At 49.1% G+C, this 17,101-nt stretch overlaps 8 protein-coding genes across 8 annotated transcripts; 6 read left to right on the top strand and 2 right to left on the bottom strand.

The window, feature by feature from the left end:
• Nucleotides 1-176: 176 nt before the first annotated feature.
• K452DRAFT_359536 (uncharacterized protein) lies at nucleotides 177-2,028 on the bottom strand (the record flags this gene model as incomplete). Its single annotated transcript, XM_033546279.1, has 3 exons — nucleotides 177-1,244; nucleotides 1,298-1,654; nucleotides 1,726-2,028. 3 exons carry the CDS (start codon nucleotides 2,026-2,028, stop codon nucleotides 192-194), a joined length of 1,713 nt encoding a protein of 570 aa, XP_033396172.1. The 3' UTR covers nucleotides 177-191.
• Nucleotides 2,029-4,041: 2,013 nt separating this feature from the next.
• K452DRAFT_288541 (uncharacterized protein) lies at nucleotides 4,042-4,821 on the bottom strand. Its single transcript, XM_033540673.1, has 2 exons — nucleotides 4,753-4,821; nucleotides 4,042-4,692 (listed from the first exon to the last, which is right to left on the bottom strand). Exon 2 carries the CDS (start codon nucleotides 4,517-4,519, stop codon nucleotides 4,133-4,135), a length of 387 nt encoding a protein of 128 aa, XP_033396171.1. The 5' UTR covers nucleotides 4,520-4,692; nucleotides 4,753-4,821; the 3' UTR covers nucleotides 4,042-4,132.
• On the top strand, nucleotides 4,473-5,433 carry K452DRAFT_273009 (uncharacterized protein; the record flags this gene model as incomplete). The annotated part of the gene is made up of 4 exons (XM_033539123.1): nucleotides 4,473-4,541; nucleotides 4,613-4,692; nucleotides 4,753-5,119; nucleotides 5,166-5,433. Exons 3-4 carry the CDS (start codon nucleotides 4,815-4,817, stop codon nucleotides 5,431-5,433), a joined length of 573 nt encoding a protein of 190 aa, XP_033396170.1. The 5' UTR covers nucleotides 4,473-4,541; nucleotides 4,613-4,692; nucleotides 4,753-4,814.
• A 743-nt stretch (nucleotides 5,434-6,176) lies between these two features.
• On the top strand, nucleotides 6,177-7,536 carry K452DRAFT_252099 (uncharacterized protein). The gene is made up of 3 exons (XM_033538241.1): nucleotides 6,177-6,505; nucleotides 6,572-6,983; nucleotides 7,069-7,536. Exons 1-3 carry the CDS (start codon nucleotides 6,332-6,334, stop codon nucleotides 7,392-7,394), a joined length of 912 nt encoding a protein of 303 aa, XP_033396169.1. The 5' UTR covers nucleotides 6,177-6,331; the 3' UTR covers nucleotides 7,395-7,536.
• A 520-nt stretch (nucleotides 7,537-8,056) lies between these two features.
• Nucleotides 8,057-8,987, top strand: K452DRAFT_359533 (uncharacterized protein; the record flags this gene model as incomplete). Its single annotated transcript, XM_033546278.1, has 2 exons — nucleotides 8,057-8,356; nucleotides 8,431-8,987. 2 exons carry the CDS (start codon nucleotides 8,057-8,059, stop codon nucleotides 8,959-8,961), a joined length of 831 nt encoding a protein of 276 aa, XP_033396168.1. The 3' UTR covers nucleotides 8,962-8,987.
• Nucleotides 8,988-9,557: 570 nt separating this feature from the next.
• K452DRAFT_359532 (uncharacterized protein) lies at nucleotides 9,558-11,167 on the top strand. Its single transcript, XM_033546277.1, has 4 exons — nucleotides 9,558-9,854; nucleotides 9,904-10,154; nucleotides 10,215-10,675; nucleotides 10,730-11,167. Exons 1-4 carry the CDS (start codon nucleotides 9,681-9,683, stop codon nucleotides 11,035-11,037), a joined length of 1,194 nt encoding a protein of 397 aa, XP_033396167.1. The 5' UTR covers nucleotides 9,558-9,680; the 3' UTR covers nucleotides 11,038-11,167.
• Nucleotides 11,168-12,231: 1,064 nt separating this feature from the next.
• On the top strand, nucleotides 12,232-13,600 carry K452DRAFT_288537 (uncharacterized protein). Its single transcript, XM_033540672.1, has one exon. The coding sequence runs from the start codon at nucleotides 12,241-12,243 to the stop codon at nucleotides 13,492-13,494; it is 1,254 nt and encodes a 417-aa protein (XP_033396166.1). The 5' UTR covers nucleotides 12,232-12,240; the 3' UTR covers nucleotides 13,495-13,600.
• A 423-nt stretch (nucleotides 13,601-14,023) lies between these two features.
• K452DRAFT_359530 (uncharacterized protein) lies at nucleotides 14,024-15,786 on the top strand (the record flags this gene model as incomplete). Its single annotated transcript, XM_033546276.1, has 2 exons — nucleotides 14,024-14,072; nucleotides 14,123-15,786. 2 exons carry the CDS (start codon nucleotides 14,024-14,026, stop codon nucleotides 15,784-15,786), a joined length of 1,713 nt encoding a protein of 570 aa, XP_033396165.1.
• Between the last annotated feature and the right edge of the window lie 1,315 nt (nucleotides 15,787-17,101).

Raw genomic sequence — 17,101 nt, 5'->3', positions numbered from 1 at the left:
TCATACTAAGGGAATCCAAAAGCAATTATAAGAAGTTCTGGAATTCGTTCCATATACGAGCCAAGTAAAGCGAACTTAAAAATATAGTCACATTTATAATTCGTCATGACTGACAAGGAAGGAAAGTCTAAAGCAGGGTTCGCGACACATTGACCACTCTACGTCGGCCCACATACATAGCCTTGCTAAGCTCAGGTAACATGGGGAACATACGCAGTCCACTCCGGCATACTATAGACGCCTGAAGGGGCATGAGAAGGTGCTATGAAGCACTCAGCTACCAAGTAGCATCGCGCCATGAGATGCGCCAGGATAGAGGGTATCCCCGTGAGTAGGTAGATAACAAAAGCAAAGTTGCTATGCCGGTGATTGAAAATAACACTCTCAATCTTGTTTCTCAGCAGGAAAACCAGGACGAAACTCATAACAGCCAGCGATGAGATTCTCCAGAGCAGTTTCTGACGCATGGATGGGAAATGCGCATTCCAGGCCAGAGTGTGTAAGCCGCCATAGAGTATGGTAGCGAAGGCAAGGCTCACTACCATGCTCAGTGGCATTTCCAACGTCAAATCGTCCCAGGGGATATCCCAGTTTTTTACCCGAGGACTAAATTCGCTGTCTTTTCCAGGCAGCCCTTCTGCTGCCCAAGGCCGAAACTTGTCGGGGCCATCCGGAAAGGTTTCGTTCTGCTTCATTATTCGCCATCCCTTCTCTTTTAAAAGTGTGGATCCAAGTTTCCATCTTTTTGCTTTAGTGATAGAGATACTCATCTTATCAGGATCGTCAATTAATCGCAGGCCTGTTGAAAAGATCTCTTCTTCTGCCTGCAGGGCAAGGTCGGGATCTACCGATGAATAAGGGTTCGACGATTGGCGATCATTCCCGTGGGGTTCGTTCGCTTCCACATGATTTTGGTCCGAATTTGAGTGAGAATTTCCAGGGCTTGAGGGAGCTGGTTCTTCGTTGTTGTTGGTATATTGTATATCGGGTACGGTGGAAACGAGCGTGAGGTCAGTGACGTCGATTAGTCTTTCGTACTCCTTAAGCGTTAAACGCAACCAAGACTCCTCAGACCTCCCGTGATTCTCGGTATTCTTTGAATTGTTTGAGCACATCCAAAGGTACGCTAAGATCTCTTTGGTACCATCGCCGTTGATCACGGTAGGCTGCTCTATATCGAGCGGTTTATGCCACCAGAAGCGGTAGATAACCAGTGCACAAATCGAATGGCCTAATGTATTCAACTTTGAAAGTCAGTTCAAATGCACACGGAGTAACGGCGCAGCGCATAACTAACCTCAAGCAGACTGATCGGTAACGACTGCGCCATGCGTGTTATGCACTGTGCGATGAACCAGCCTGCTTGGACACAGACAATGGCCTTTGCCACACGACTTGCTTTGCTCTTGTCGTCGATTTCGCCCTCTGATATCTTCGGTACCAGATTCGGTCGCAACTGGATAACTTCAGAAAGCTCGGGACCGGACAGTGTTAACCTTGTGAAGCTTTCGGACAAGAAGCTTGGGTCATTTCCTGGGTCTTCAAGTACGAAGCCGCCCATAATGGCGTAAAATGCGTGCATCATTTTCCAACTATGCCATTCGGTATCGGACGCTGGTACGTTGACTTTGTTCGCTAATGCCTGTTCCTTACGCTAAATAAAGTTTTAGAGTAATCCTCAAGATTTTTATTTAAATAAGAAACCAGTTAGAAATCTCTTCATACCTTGACATTTTCTAGGTCTTTAAGTAAGTTTTTTGCCTGTCGCCGCTGCCTCCATGCCCCGTAGGCGACAAGCTCCGGCGCCAGCAGTGCCAGGAATAACCACTTGATCTTACGCCAAAACTGGTGCTTTGCATACCACGGTCGTTCCTCGTCTTCCTTCTGTGGGATATTAAGATGCACCGCTGACCAGACGCATAATAGAGTTGTAACGATGCAGGATGAAAGTATGCCAAAGGTTCCTCGCTGGGTTGGTTCGGGGACCCAGAATACGGTATCGGTCCTGTTTCCGAAAATGTTAAGCATTGTAAATTTGGTAAGTGGATCTACCGACAAAGATCAATAGTATAAAAATAGGGAGATCATGCAAGGACAGCGTGAAGTTGTGCCCATAGGTAAAAGAGTTGGTTCTTAAAGGTTCGGTGGCCATCCAAGGCTGAATTGAACATAGCATATTGCAGGTGCCGTGCAGTAGCCAAAATCTCTTTTGGACCGATTCTGCATTGGATTATCGCGAGGCTGATGCAATATCCGTAAATGTGCGAAGGCGTCAGCAAGCCACAGCTGAGTATCCATGAAAAATGACCATGTGATAAAGCACGCTATACCCTGCTTACACAACCGCCTATGAGTGCATCGAGGAGCATCAGATGTGTATAGGAAAGTCAAGAAAAAGAGAGGTTGGATGGGTAATAGATATTGTAATCTGGTTGAGGTGGAGATTAGAAGTCACAACCCTAATTTGTCCAATTGTCAGCGAGAAAAAGCTAGCCTATTCACTTACAACAGATGATTATGGCCACGCAAGGCTGACAAAATGGGTCTAGAAGTCGGAAGACGCTGCAGGCTCCATATCGAAACCAGCACGCGCTCAACGCCACAGAAAGCGGGAGAGGATTGCAACCGACTTTAGGCGTTTGTTGGCCAATAGAAGTGCAAGCTAAGGAGTGAACTCACCTCGGAACTGCCACTAAACAGTCATGAATATGTTCATCGCATCGACGGGTTTCTGCGACATATAGAATAGAAACTTTATTCCTGCGGTAAGCTGTCTTGACTCCATTCGCAGAAGTCCGATCAAAATATAGATTTTAGGATGACAATCCCTTGAATCGAAAATCGAGAGTGAAGTACACCTAGCTTACCTACAATTATCCTGCAGTCACAAAAGACCCTCAGTTGCAAGGCAAAATCACACTAACGCTGTCCCAGCTTTTTGAGTACTGTCCTTGAACGCCTTTATCTCAGACGTATAATTTCTAGATCTGGTTTTAGTAGTATAATAACGCCGGTGGTTCATAATTCGGTAGCCTCCACATTTTGCAACGATATAGCAGCGTAGAACCCACGCTAAAATTCAACTTGGAGATCGTTGAACAAGGTGAAGAGAAAATATAAAACCGGCACCAAGAAGCCCCACCGCTTCTCAAATAACATTCGCATATCACGGCTAACGCCGCAGCCCACATGCCTGCAATATGCAACTCTGCTTACTCATTTCGCCAGGAGATAAACCGGTGAAACAGTTATAATATAAATCATAAATGTGTAAGGTGCTCGTTTCTTGGAAACAAGATGTCATAGAATCGAATTGATGCTCTGCACCCGCTCTTGTGCGTCCAAGGCTTACGTCTGATAACACGGTGCACCCGTATTATATAGACGGCAGGGGTGTCCTTTCCCTTGGCTCGCCGAGGTCCTGCTGGCTTTCCCTCGCTCTTTCCATCTCCGCCGTGCACCAGGTTGACCGCACGACCGGCTTACCTAACCCACCATTATCATCGCTCTACAGCAATACACTACCCCAAACCACGTTCTTGATACTTGACACCGCGCCCGTCCTATTGTGTGCTATGCTGCGATGTGCGCCACCAACAGGTCGGAGAGCGCGAGCTGAAGCAAGGCGAGAGCAAGCCACTGACGGAGTCTGGCGCATAAGTCGGTGACATGGATCGAGGTCTGAAGTGTGACAAGTGAGCAGATTCTCTGCATAGGGCATGATAGGCAGCCACACAGCCTTGCGACCTAGTGGTGGTGGTCTCGGAGGAGCGGACGTCAGTCATAGAGTGGTGAGCGTTGAAGACGGGAATCGATCCATGCGCAAGAGGTCTTTGCCACGAAATACTAGGAAGCGGTCAACTTTGATTGCTGTATATCCAGTGATGGCAAACAGAAGGCCTTGGTTGATGGTGTTGAGTCTCCGGAGAAGGAACGCGCTGCACCGCGTCTCGATCGCGCAAGATGCCGAGAATTTGCCGCTCAGGATCGCGGCACTGCGGCACCATGGATTGCTCTCTCGCCTCGCCTGCAACGAAGACGCCCGACATCTATCACAGGGTATCATTGACCATCGCTGGCCGTCTATTATCTAAAATTAATTGTACAACTGGTCCCCGCTTGGAGGCCCGCCTCATTCCTCCCCCACGATCCGGTCCACGCTGCCTCCTAGATACACCTTCAACATGGGTTTCGTAACCTTCATGACCCGCGCGTCGACCACCTCGTTGCCCGCCTTCTCGTAGGCCTGCATGCGATGGCACCCGCCAAACGCGAAATAATAGTTCTTGTTCTGCGACGCGGAGTGGTAGTGCAGGACGTCGACGGGCGGCAGCTTGCCGGGCTCGATGTTTTCGGGTGCTGGCGTTGGGACGTAGCTGCACGCCTCGCCGCGGAGCGTCTGGACCATGGAGTCGACCTTGGGTGAATCGATAACGGGAGGAATGGGCCGCAGGATGTCTTTGAGCGGAATCTGCGTCACGGGCAGGTTTCGTGACTGGATGCTGCCGGCGAGAGCCATGGTGCCGTGGGTGATGCTTTAGGTGGGTTTCGGCTGTCGCGCACTTGATTGGTGGGCTTTGAGGAGAGGATTTGGAATTCACACGGCGTCAAGAGCGGGCGCAGCCTGGTCTTAAATATGTTAAGACTCGAGGGCAACTTACAAAGACGAAGAGACTCGACCGCGGCGATGACGTAAGACCCCTCGGTGCCCGTGTCGGCAGGCAATTTAAGGGTTTCTAATCCGACATCTAGACCATTCCCTCTTCACCTACCAACTACTCCTTCACTTTCCACCTACCTGAACTACAACTTTCATGATGAACGTCTACACCTTCCTCATTAGCCTCGTGTTGGCTTTCAGCTGCCACGCCGCTGCGATCTCGACCATGTCGACCGACAGCAACGACGCTACCTTCACTGCTACCGCCATCGTGACCAACTCTGAGACCAACAACTCGGTCATTCAGTGCTGGAAGTTCTTGACTCCTCTGTCGAAGTTGGAATCCGGTGACGCTGCCGGTGCTTTGACGCTGTCTTTTACTTTCTCCAGCCTTGGCTCGCAGTACACGGTCACTCCGCCGCGCTTCGACGCCGGTGTCCAGAATGCCCCCGCCCAACAGTGAGCCTTTCGTCAACTTACTCACGAGAAACACTGATTACACCAGGTTTGTCTACATCGCGTCAGGCAAGGTTCGCTTTACGCTTCCTCACTCCACTGGCTACGATGACCAGGCCTGGATCATGGGTGGCTCCAACGGCCTGATTGTCATCGGTGACATGATGGGAAGTGGCCATAAAGAGCAGTATCCGAGCGACGAACCCACCATCAGTCTTCAGCTGCCGTTCCTGAACGATATCGCCCCGAACCACAACGTCTTGCACAGCGGCCCTTGCAACAAGACTTACAACCAGTCACAGCTTACTTCCGACTAGTGCCCAGGTCCAATGCCCCGGTATGACACAAGTATCGAAGACGGACGTCACTCAGTACATCGCAAACTCTCGGTGGAGGATGATCAGTTGCTTTCAGATTCATTTGCTTTCGGACTCACTCAACCTTTGTGTGGTTGTCACTCATCTGAAACAACCCTTCACGGCTGAAGCAAGAATGTAGATTAAAAGACAATCACAGTTCTTGCTCAAACTGGCGAAAAGCCATTCTACCTCGCAGGTCATAACATGCCACTTTGAATTGATTTCCGTCAACCAGTCTTTCCAGACTTCTGAGTTTAGCTCAAGCCTTTGCGCCCTCCGTCCTCCGAACCCCTACTTTCCCTGCTCACAAATCATGCCACTTTGCTTACAACATCGCCGACGTGCAGCGATGGGCCATTCCCCGCATTTGACACCGGTACTTGATGATATGAGCGTTTAGGTGATCCAGCGACACGTGCAAAGCCAACTGTTCCAGATCGTTCTAGGTCGCATGGCTGCATCCGCAAACGGCATTCCGGTCCCTCTAGCTGCCGCTATACGAACCAACCACCGCTAGTGAAACCGAAGCCGTGGGATCCGTGTGGCTGAACGGTTAGAGGCGTGACGCTTTGATCCAACCTTAAATCTAAGCTAAGGTCTCCAGCGGGGCATGCCAGCTTCCAGCCCCGCGTTGCTATCCTGCCCCGCAGTTGCTGATCTCCTTCGCAGGCTGCTCACGAGCTCAACAGGCATGATGGCTCGCTTTCGAATCTGGCTTACGAATGATGCCATTGACCCGCCGTCGTGTCTCAAATCATTCAAATGAGGGCCTGCCCCGCGATTCGAAAACTTACAGGGTCTTTCACAATCAACGTGTTCAACGATAACAAAAAGTTTGGACTCGGAAATCGCAGCAATGTCGAAACTCATCACCGTCTTCGGTGCTACTGGTAATCAGGGCGGTTCCGTCATCCAGCACATCCTCTCCGACTCGGCGCTCTCCAAAGAGTTCAAGATCCGAGGCATCACGCGCGATGTGTCCAAACCAGCAGCCCAGTCCCTGGCCAAAAAAGGCGTGGAGATGAAGACGGTGCGAAACCTCACATGCTCAACTCACCTCTAGCAGACAAACTAACACCAAGCTCCTGCACGCCAGGCCGACCTCAACTCCAAAGCTTCCCTGCACGCCGTCCTCGACGGCGCCCACACCGTCTTCCTCGTAACCAACTACTGGGAAGCAGCACAATACGACATCGAAGTGCAACAAGGCAAGAACGTGGCCGACGTGGCCAAGGACGCCGGCGTGCAGCACCTGATCTTCTCGTCGCTGCTGCATGTCAGCAAGACGACGAACGGGCGTCTCTCTCATGTCCCGCACTTCGACGGCAAGGCCGACATCGAGGACTATATCCGCGAGTCGGGCGTCCCGGCCTCGTTTTTCTTGCCCGGCTATTTCATGAGCAATTATGGATCCATGCTCAAGAAGGATGAGGATGGAGTTTATATCCTTGCGTACCCGGTTAGTGAGGACGCGAGGTTTCCGCTTGTAGATATTGCGGAGGATACGGGTGAGTGCGGTTGGGAATTGTTCCTCCTTCTACACTTCCACTATTACCTGAGCTGTGCCTCGTCCCACGGACTGACAACCAACAGGCAAGTTCGTCAAAGCTATAATAAAGAACCGCGACAAGCTGCTCAACGCGCACGTCCTCGGCGCAGCAGCCTACTACACGCCGCCGCAGATCCTCTCCGATTTCGAAAAGGCGACAGGGCACAAAGCGCGCTATGTGCGCGTCTCGTCGGAGAAGTACAAGGGCTTCTTGCCCAAGAATATCGCGGAGGAGATGCTGGAGAATCACCTCTTCATTGATGATCCTGGGTACTTCAATGGCGAGAGCTTGCAGCCGAGCTTGGATCTTTTGGAGGAAAAACCGACGACTTGGACAGAGTATATTAAGCGGAGTGGTGCGTTTACTTGAGTTTGGTGTAGGGGACTGTTGGTGTATGGCGTGGGGGGTGGGGCGCGTTGTCGTCTTGTAACAGTACAGGTATTTGCCCTGAGGGTTAGCCAGTTATGTTGGTGTACTTGCTCCGCCTTTTATAGGACAATAATACAGCTGGTTTACTTGTAGAATGAGCGTGGTGATACGGTGAAAAGCTGTGACCATGTCCAATTCCCACGTACTACCGACCCGGAGCTACGTTTTCCTTGATTGCTCTTTGTTAAGGGGCTGTAATTGTGCGTGTAGGCGCATCATTCCCGCTTCCGAAAGACCTCCTAAAACTTCCGGATCCATCCGCTTCTTCTGTCGTTCGGGCTTCTTCATTGTGTGTCAATGCTTCCGATTGCAGTGTCTCCCGCTTACTACATAGGGAAAATGGTCCAAATATCAGTTAGCATAGTTAGTGCACATCAGCTTGATCTATAGTAGTGCAACTCATTTTTGTTTTTAGTTTAGCTGCCTGATTTAGAGGCTGTGCTACATCGGCTCATGACCATCGCGCTAGTGGTCGGACCAAATTAGGCAACAACAGTTGATTTAATAACAGCTGGCAGAACAAAGCCTTATACCTCTAAACCCCAAAGCCTTTTGTACATTCTATTAATACATCCCACATCACTTCTTTCGATTACCGCGCCATGTTCTTCATCGAAACCCGCGCCGTCTACAGCGTCGTTGCAACAGAGCGCAGCTTCGTGCGGGGCGTTTCTCGCCTGGAGAAGCGATTATTCGCCCGCATGCTCACCAATAAAACCTTAAAAAGGAAACTACCCGCCGAGATTGCTGAGATTGTTGAAGACGATCTGTTTGACCACTACTGGGCACCAACTGCCAAGTCATGGGAACGCGTGGATGATCTTTGGAGGCGAAAACATCCGGCCCTGTACTGGGAGAGATTTATGACTGAAAATGCCATGCGAGCATGGGGTACGCTTGCGGTAAGCTGCAACTGCCAACGTCACACCACAACGGCTATGCCGCTAGAGCTGATTGTTGATGTTGCAATCACTAGGACAGCCTCGGCCTTGTCCTAGCCGCCCGTGGAGGTCCATATGACAACCTGCTCACCGACAACAACTGGAGAGTCGGTTATTTTACTGATCCGTTTTTTGTGCACATTTCCCGTTTTGGTCACTTCACCCATGGCGACATTGGACTCCACTTCTGGTCTTTACAGGCCGATAGATTCAAAGAGATACGTGATAATGAACGACAACGGGGAATCTCATCAACATACGACTACAACATCACGCGCCTTCGGAGTGGCATCTGCAGTACAGCTTTGGATGAGAAAAGCGGAACAGTTAACGCATATTTTGTAGCTCAGAACGGTGCTGAGCACAAAACGAACGATAGGGTAGAGAGATTCATGGAGCTTGAAGGAGTCGAGGAAGCAATGAAGTCGTGGGATGGAGAAGCTATGGAGAAGTGTATTAAGATATTGGGGTTGGACATGGTAGGCACGAAACGGGGAGGGGATGAATTGAAGCCAAGGCTGAGAGTCGTACAAAGCTTTGCATCAGATAGTAGCTCGTTCCGGTAGGATTTGGTATAAGCAGTTAACGAGAGCATGTTGTAAATATAAAACAACTTGTAATGAGTGAGAAGAGTATACTGAATGTAAGAACACGTGAAGGACCCGCGCATTTGATGCGTCGGCTTGTTTAACCTCTATATTCTAACAATGAAGTCTAGTAGATCTAACGGCGAGATCTGAGTTATATCGATGAACTGAGATTTTAGGATTTATAAGGAAATACCAGAGTTCACTAGTATACTACGTATCAGTGTTAGATGGTCTTGTATTCTGGAAGTGAGCAGCCTATTGCAGACGAACTTAAATATGGTATTGATGAAAATTCCAATAGATACCATGACTATAAAAGTGATGGTTTTGATATACCTTTATCGGCATTAGGGAAATCCGGCTTCTTATCTGCCATGGGGGCCAAATAGCGGCGCCCCACTAATTATCATATCGCGGATGTATAAGAGCTGTAATAGCCGGTGCCGCCATCTCAGCTAACCCCGCTTGCAATTCCCCACTTTTAAATGACAAAGAGACAAGGTATAAGAGCCCAAAGAGGGGCATGTCTCATCATACGCGTGTCTTGTTGATCATACTTACCGGCTATAAAAGCCCGCCCATCTTATCAGTTTCATTCAAAGATTGTTATCAACATACTTAAAGCATCAGGTCTGCCTATAACTTTTCGGTCTTAAAGTTCAAACACTGCAAGAAAAAACATATATTCCATCGCGATGCCTTCAGATCTCGAGAGTATCGTGAGAGACCTTTCCACTGCCATCAGCGGCTACGATGATCCTTCAAGCCAAGAGGGTCGCTTGAAGCGCCAAAACATCTTGCGGCTAGCAAAGCAAATTAAAGATGAGGTAGAAGAGCCAAGGGAACGAGCCTACGAATACATCATTCAAGTACGTTCTTATGGCTTTGATGGATTTGAACACGTCCTAATTGTTGTAGATGGGCGAGATTCCGGTCGTACGGGTGTTCCAAGAGTGGAAGGCGTTCGATATTATTCCCGAGGAAGGAAGCATTTCCTATGCCGACCTGGCAGCAAAACTTAACGCCGAGGAAGCACTCATCCAGAGGTTTGGCCGGTTGCTTGTGTCCACGAACGTTTTGAAGAGAGCGGGAAAAGATCAAGTCGCGCACACGAAGTTTTCAAAAATGTTCACCTCCGACAATTCACAGGGAGCCTATTTCGGGGTTTGGTAAGTTTATCAATGTAGGATTCGCTGTTCTTATGTCTGATCTAACGCATAAACTGCCAGTTATGATTGTGTGGGACTTCCTTCGGCGCACTGGATGAAATATTTCGAGAAATACGGCCGCATAGACCCAGTCGAGCCAACGCACAACCCACACAACTTGGCCTGGGGCCACCCCGAGTGGAACTATTGGGACGTAATCGACGAAAAACGACAGCTTGAAATGAATCTCAGCATGCAGAATTCTGACCAAATTCTTCCAGTCAGGGGAATGTTTCCGTTCAAATGGATCGCGGAGAACGCGCACCTCGTCGCCGACGACGCACCATTGGTTGTCGATGTCGGTGGCGGTAGGGGCCAGGCTTTGCAACGCATGATGGAAGAGTGCCCGGCTATCCCTGCGGAGAGACTGGTGCTTCAGGATACGAAAATGGTGATAGAGGATGGTAACAAGCAGGATGAACCGGGGCTGCGTGGTGTAAAGAGAGAAGTGATCGATTATTTCAAGGAGCAGCCATCCAAAGGTATGTTTTTATGGTTTATTGAAAACATCAAAAACTAACGGAACACTAATCCAGGAGCCCTTATTTACTACTTGCGTCGCGTCATGCATGACTGGTCGGACAAGTATAATGTCCAAATTCTCTCGCATATTCGCGATGCAATGACTCCTGAATCACGAATTCTCATCACTGATCAGGTCATCCCTGATCCTCCAGCTGTCATAGCAACGTCTACGGATGTGTTGATGATGCAAATTGGAGCTAGAGAAAGAACTGTAGATGAGTGGCACAATCTGGCGGCGAAGGCTGAACTGGAGGTTGTGAAGATCTGGCAGCATCCTTCCACAACTGTCGGAGTTATTGAGTGCAAAAAGAGGGGTTGAGGTTCCAGTTGTTCTGGTCACAGAAGTCGCTGTCTGAGTATTGATGATATCGCGTACAAAGAACGTATAAAATCTTGGAAATAAAGAGGTGCCTATGACATCTTTCTCAACCAAAACTATCGAAATATCCTCAAGAGAACTTTCGTTTAACCAAGTGGAAGGCAGGATTCTTTAATTCCTAATAAAACAGCTATGTCCGTCTTTGAAAAAGTGTAATCTGGTCCGGGTATAAGTCAATCAATGAATTGTAAGGTATGTATATGTTAATGGAGATACTATAAAGCCAAGACCCTCTTATTGGTCTCAATACGCTGAGGTTGTATATGATATGACTAGACCTATCTTTATGCGAAGCCATTAATGCGGTCAGGTTGAATAATTTACCTCGACGTCGCCTCCGGCCGAGATCTCCTGCCCGGAGGTTCGCCGTATTAGGTCCGCTCCGACCTACCGTAGAGCTACGGCGGACCTGCGATTGTGTTTCGTTGTCTTACGGTTTTATTAGTAGTTAAGTGTAAAGGAGAAATCGATTTATTTAGTATTCGTTTCAAGTTACTGCACAAAGATCTCGGCATCTTTTTCCCCTATTTCCTGTATTTTTCACCTTTCTATATCTTTATTGTGCAGTGTAGAAGCAAATAGTGAAACTAAGTATTAATGTGGTAGTACTTAACTGTCTTTCGCTTGCTAAAAGAAAGTAATGAGTGATAGTAACAAAATTTCACCAAGCTTAAGGGCAGGTATTTATCAACATTCTGCTCTTACTGTCGAATTATACCTTAGCATGTCCGTATGTCTAGACGGCCAAGTAGTTCTATGTTAGTACCACCCTGCTCGTCGTTGGTTTCGTCTCCGTGTAGAACTTCGGCTTTACGTAGTGGTGGACCGGGCTATTGTACAGGATTATGACGTCCTGCTCTAGTACTCTTGGTCCATTATGAAAGACTCGAGCATCCGGAGGACGACAAACTGTTTTATTATTACTAATTACTAAAAAGCGGGGCCGCATGGGCTCACTCATTTTAGGAGTAAGGATGGTTTGTGGACCCTGTTAGTGTCACCGTCGGTTAAGTGCGGACTGCAGATGTCGTCATGCGGATGGCGCCTGCAATAGTCGCCGCATCAGGCTAGCCGGCTGAGGTATATAAAGGCGTATCTTCGCCAATGGCATTAAACAAAACCTCATTCTTTATCACCGAAAAGATGTCGTTTGGCAACAACTCTACTCCAGCTTACCATGCTGCTACTATCGGCATCCACGGCGATGACTGGTTAAATAAAGAATCAGATGTCGCGCCCTCCCTTCACGTCTCTACTACTTTCCGTTATACACGAAACCCGGACGAATTGGTACCAGAACACGAAGCCGGACAGCCTGAGTCAACAGACTTTCCGCCGATCTACAGCCGCGAATCTGCGCCCAACACGACACGCTTCGAAGCACTGCTGTCACAATTGCTTAATGGCCGTGCCATCACTTATTCTTCCGGCCTTGGGGCCTTCAACGCGATGATGGTGTACCTGCGGCCCAACGTCGTTGCTATTGGTCACGACAAACTGAGCGGCTACCATGGTTGCCACGGTGTGCTAGCGCTGCACACTAAAATGTACGGACTTAAACTGGCCGATCTCCACAACGAGTCAACCTGGGACGAGCTTGGATTAGGCAAAGGTGACGTTGTACACGTTGAGACGCCACTCAATCCATCCGGAGAAGCCTACAATATTGCGGCTTTCGTCGAAAAGGCACACAGGCGCGGCGCCTATCTGTCTGTCGACTCCACTCTTGCACCACCAGGCCTACAGGATCCCTTCGCTTTTGGCGCCGATGTCGTCATGCACAGCGGAACAAAATACATCGGCGGCCACAGTGACTTACTATGCGGTGTCCTGGCCGTGCAGCGCGAAGACTGGTTCTGGGGCCTTTGGCATGAGCGCAGCTGTCTCGGGAGCGTCATGGGGAACATGGAGAGCTGGTTGGGAATCCGCAGCCTGCGTACTCTCGACTTACGCGTCCGCACTCAGAGCTTCAATGTCGAGCGTCTCGTCAGTTGGTTGTATGAGAACATGAACTCTGGTGCGACGAGTAGTGATCCGAAGGCTCGTCTTGTTGCTGAGTTGGTAGACAAGGTCTCCCATGCGAGCCTGCAGACCGAGGATCTTGAACAGGGGTGGCTGCGCAAGCAGATGCCCAACGGTTTCAATCCTGTGTTCTCGCTATGGATGAAAACGGAACAGGATGCTCGTCGGCTTCCCAGCAAGCTCCTTCTTTTTCACCATGCTACGAGTTTGGGTGGCATTGAAAGCTTGGTTGAGTGGCGCCGGATGAGTGATCAAAATGTTGACGCGACACTGCTGCGGTTTTCAATCGGCGCTGAACGCTGGGAGGATTTGAGAGACGATTTAGCCAAGGGTTTCAGGGAGCTAACAGAAGAGAAAGGTAGCAACGAGAAGTAGAAGGTCAAGAAGTACGATTGCATTCTCTTATTTAGTACCGTTCAAGGACTAGATAAATAGGCTTTATTGGTTGAATATGTTATGTTACTGGACAGTCAGAAGAAATAATAAAAGCACGTGGTGCCAACTTGAAGCAAGCCTGTTTCAGATGACGAGACATGATCGATATGAAACGAAATGCAACCAAGTCACGCTGGTAGTGCTGTGGCTATGACTTTTGATAACCAGAGGTGGTGAAAACAAGCCCGACATGAGGTGCAGACTCGTCACCAATCAGAATTAAGACGGCAGACCTAAGGATGCTTTAGGAAGGGTTCGAAGGAAGTCTAGATGGCTAGGCTCGCCGTGACCTGCCAAATGTGGGGGGAATCGGGCACGCACGGGTCCCCGCCGTAGCACTAGTGTGCGACCCGCCCTGTCGCCTATGTTTAGCTCTTTCTGCTCCTCTTTCTCCCGCACGTGGCATGCCGTCACTCCATCGGTCTCGCTGTTGCCTTCCTTCTCAACCTGCGTCTGAATCGAAATCAGCATGCCGACTCCCCACCAGCAAAAGAAACGCGGAAAGACCTTCACTGGCTGTGAGCCTCTCCCTCCGCTTCTTAGCGCTCGAAGCTGATTGGCCACCCAGGCTGGACCTGTCGGGATCGTGGTGTTAAGTGCGACCTTGGAAAGCCGCACTGTGCTACGTGTGCGAAATCGAAGAAATCCTGTCAAGGATACGGAATTCGTCTCGTGTGGCTGGATGAGAACGACCACGCTCCCCACGAGCAGTCCAGACGACTTTTCACAGAGGCCGGCCGCCAACCCCCTGTCCACGACGACGCGTCTCTTGAACACGCTATCGAATCCTTGGACGGATTGGTTGCCCCTTGTAACCACCAAGTCCCTCCTTTTGGCGTCTTTTCTGTCTCTGGAGCCCGGAATGATACCAACAGCGGAGCTTTCGGGAGCAGCAACTCGACTATATCACTGCGTAGTTGCAACGACGGCAACAACAAAAATCATGGGGTGATTTCACTGTCGACTACACCACATACCATCGTTGGGACGGGAGCGTTCACTTCACCGATGTTATCTCAAGCAAACTTGCTGGGCTCAATACCATCCCTTACGACGGATCCACTCCAGTTCGTGTTTCCCTCACTGCCCCCAGAAGATCGGGTGCTGTTTCACCATTGGACTTCTCATCTTAGTGGTATCATCCTGCCCATACCAATAACAGATAACCCCTACCGAGATGTCATGATACCTCTCGCTCTCAGTAATACAGATACACTCGCTTCACTCGCTCTCCTTCACGGTATTTATGCTATCGCGGCCTTCAACCTTACGGAACAATATCCCCCAAAGCCAGAATACCGAGTACATGCAATAAGGAACTATAAAGTCAGCATCCGGCTACTTCACCAGAGCCTCACTAAGCCAAATGAGGATCCTGGAACAATATTCGCTACCATAACAATCTTGGCAAGCATTTACTTGGTAGTCGGCGACTCGGCCAACTGGAGGATACACTTGAAAGGTGGCAGAGACTTCCTCCGAGCCACGCGAATATCTTTCCAGAACAGCTGGCACGCCGGCATAACGTACCAGCTGTTCCGCTGCCTAGAGATGTTCGCCCTCACGCAGGACACGAAGCGTATGTACACGAGTATCGTTCCACACGGCTACTACACAAATCTCTCGAAAGAGGATCAGAAGAACGGGTTACAGGGATACTACCTCGAAAGGTTCTTTGGCCTCCCGATCGCTGTGTTTAAGGCTCTTCAACGAATGCACGACATCCGGCACAGTCTGATTGAGCCCACAAATCAGGAGCTGGACGATATTGAAGCATTGATTGAAGAGGCTAAAGTGCCTGATGACCGTCTCTTCACTGAGCATGGCGGCTTCAGCGACATTCTGATGCACCACCACAGGATGACATTCTACCTGGCGGCGCATATCCAGCTCCAACGCGAGTTCCGCACCGCTCCCCTGCCAGCCATCCAGCACCTCGTGCAACAATGCGCTGAGCACCTCGAGACGATATACCGTCTCGAAAAGACTGCACGGGTGTGCGGTGTTGGCTGGCCCTTGTACATCGCCGCTTGCGATGCAGAGAGCCAGGAGCTGAGAGAGCGCTTCATGTATCTGTTTACTAAGGGGGAACATTTTGGTATTGGCAGCTTGAAGCATGCCACAAAGGTGGTAAGGAAGGTCTGGGAGCAGCGAGATGCTACAGGAGAGTGCTCGCCGCTTCATCGTCAGGAAGTTATGAATTCTTTAGGATTGGATATTCTCCTTGCTTAAAAGTCTACGTTATTGGTAATGTGAACGTAAAATTTTTTGTGACTATCAAGATTGTTTGGTCAATGTCCTGGCTAGTTACTATTCTGGTAAGTAGTTGTAAGTTCACCGGCTATTATAAATCTGATCCCTTGACTCAGCAACTAGCTGAGTGCGTGGATATACAAACCATTAGCTTCTTCATAAATCCTCGCCGGCCGGAATGATTGTAGAGCCAGTATAATAGCTCGCTTATTAATTTAAGACGACAATAAGACGACTTGGTTGTAATCGCCAACTTTTGTATAATTGGCGCATATCAATACCTGACTTAAGCTGACTCTCTTGCATTCTGTCTTCGTCTATGGACTTACTTTTAAAAGCAAAAGCGCCAAAGGGAGAATAATACGTCTAAAAAGCTGTTAGGAGTTTTCAGTTTGACCAAAATTGATTTTTGATGCGCCGCGCCGCGGCCGAACTTCGCCACCATCAAACGCTAGGTATCCGGGTAGCTATCGAGAGATTTCTATCCACACGTGTAGATTTGTCTGTTACTTGGTGCAAGGGATTTTCATTGAAAAGACGCTATTCTAGCTATTAATGCTTAGAGATTTTAGAGGAATATAGCGTGTCAACATACGAATTGTTCAATTCTTCTTGAGGACGGAAGAGGCCTTCTTAAACCAAGGACCCTCAGCTTTATCCATCTCATGTAGCTGGTATCCCGGGCTCTAAGAGTCTAACTATATTCTCCGTTTCGGTTTTTACTTTAGTCTTCCACAACTCATTAAGCTTACCAAGGTAGGACTTGCGTAACAATGGAAGGACTTCTACATCACCCGTACAATAGCGTAGGATGTCAGGGTTCAATGGTCGAGTGAAAGTCTCCTCATAGTATCCGGCCACTTCTCCCTTCGATTTGAAGTTCATCCAATTGTCTTTTTCTGGAAATTGGTTCTTAGAGAGTTCGACCTGGACGCATCTCTGCAGACCACAGAGGAACTTTTTGGACCGGCTAGTCCTCGAGGCGTTCTCCATGAGCTGAATGTCTTCAACCCCTTGCAGTTTAATTCCGAAGTGTGCGAAAAGTGCATCAGAGTCATTGCGGACATCAAAGAACACTTTGAGAATTTCGGTGGATTCGAGCACCTGTTTAAAGGTGTATCCGTTTCTGCCAGCTGTCGAAAAGACGCTCTGCTTTAGAGCATGGACATCCAGGTCGTAGACGAGATCGGAAGGTTGAATGAGAATGGTGATGAGAGAAATGGTTCCATGGCGGCAAAGGTCACGGCCTTCCAAGTCAACGTACAAAACGGTGCCGTCTTTCTGCAAATCCTCG

The sequence above is a fragment of the Aplosporella prunicola genome, assembly GCF_010093885.1.
Source record: "Aplosporella prunicola CBS 121167 unplaced genomic scaffold K452scaffold_16, whole genome shotgun sequence".
Lineage (NCBI taxonomy): Eukaryota > Fungi > Ascomycota > Dothideomycetes > Botryosphaeriales > Aplosporellaceae > Aplosporella > Aplosporella prunicola.
This window is presented reverse-complemented; position numbering and strand designations above follow the sequence as displayed.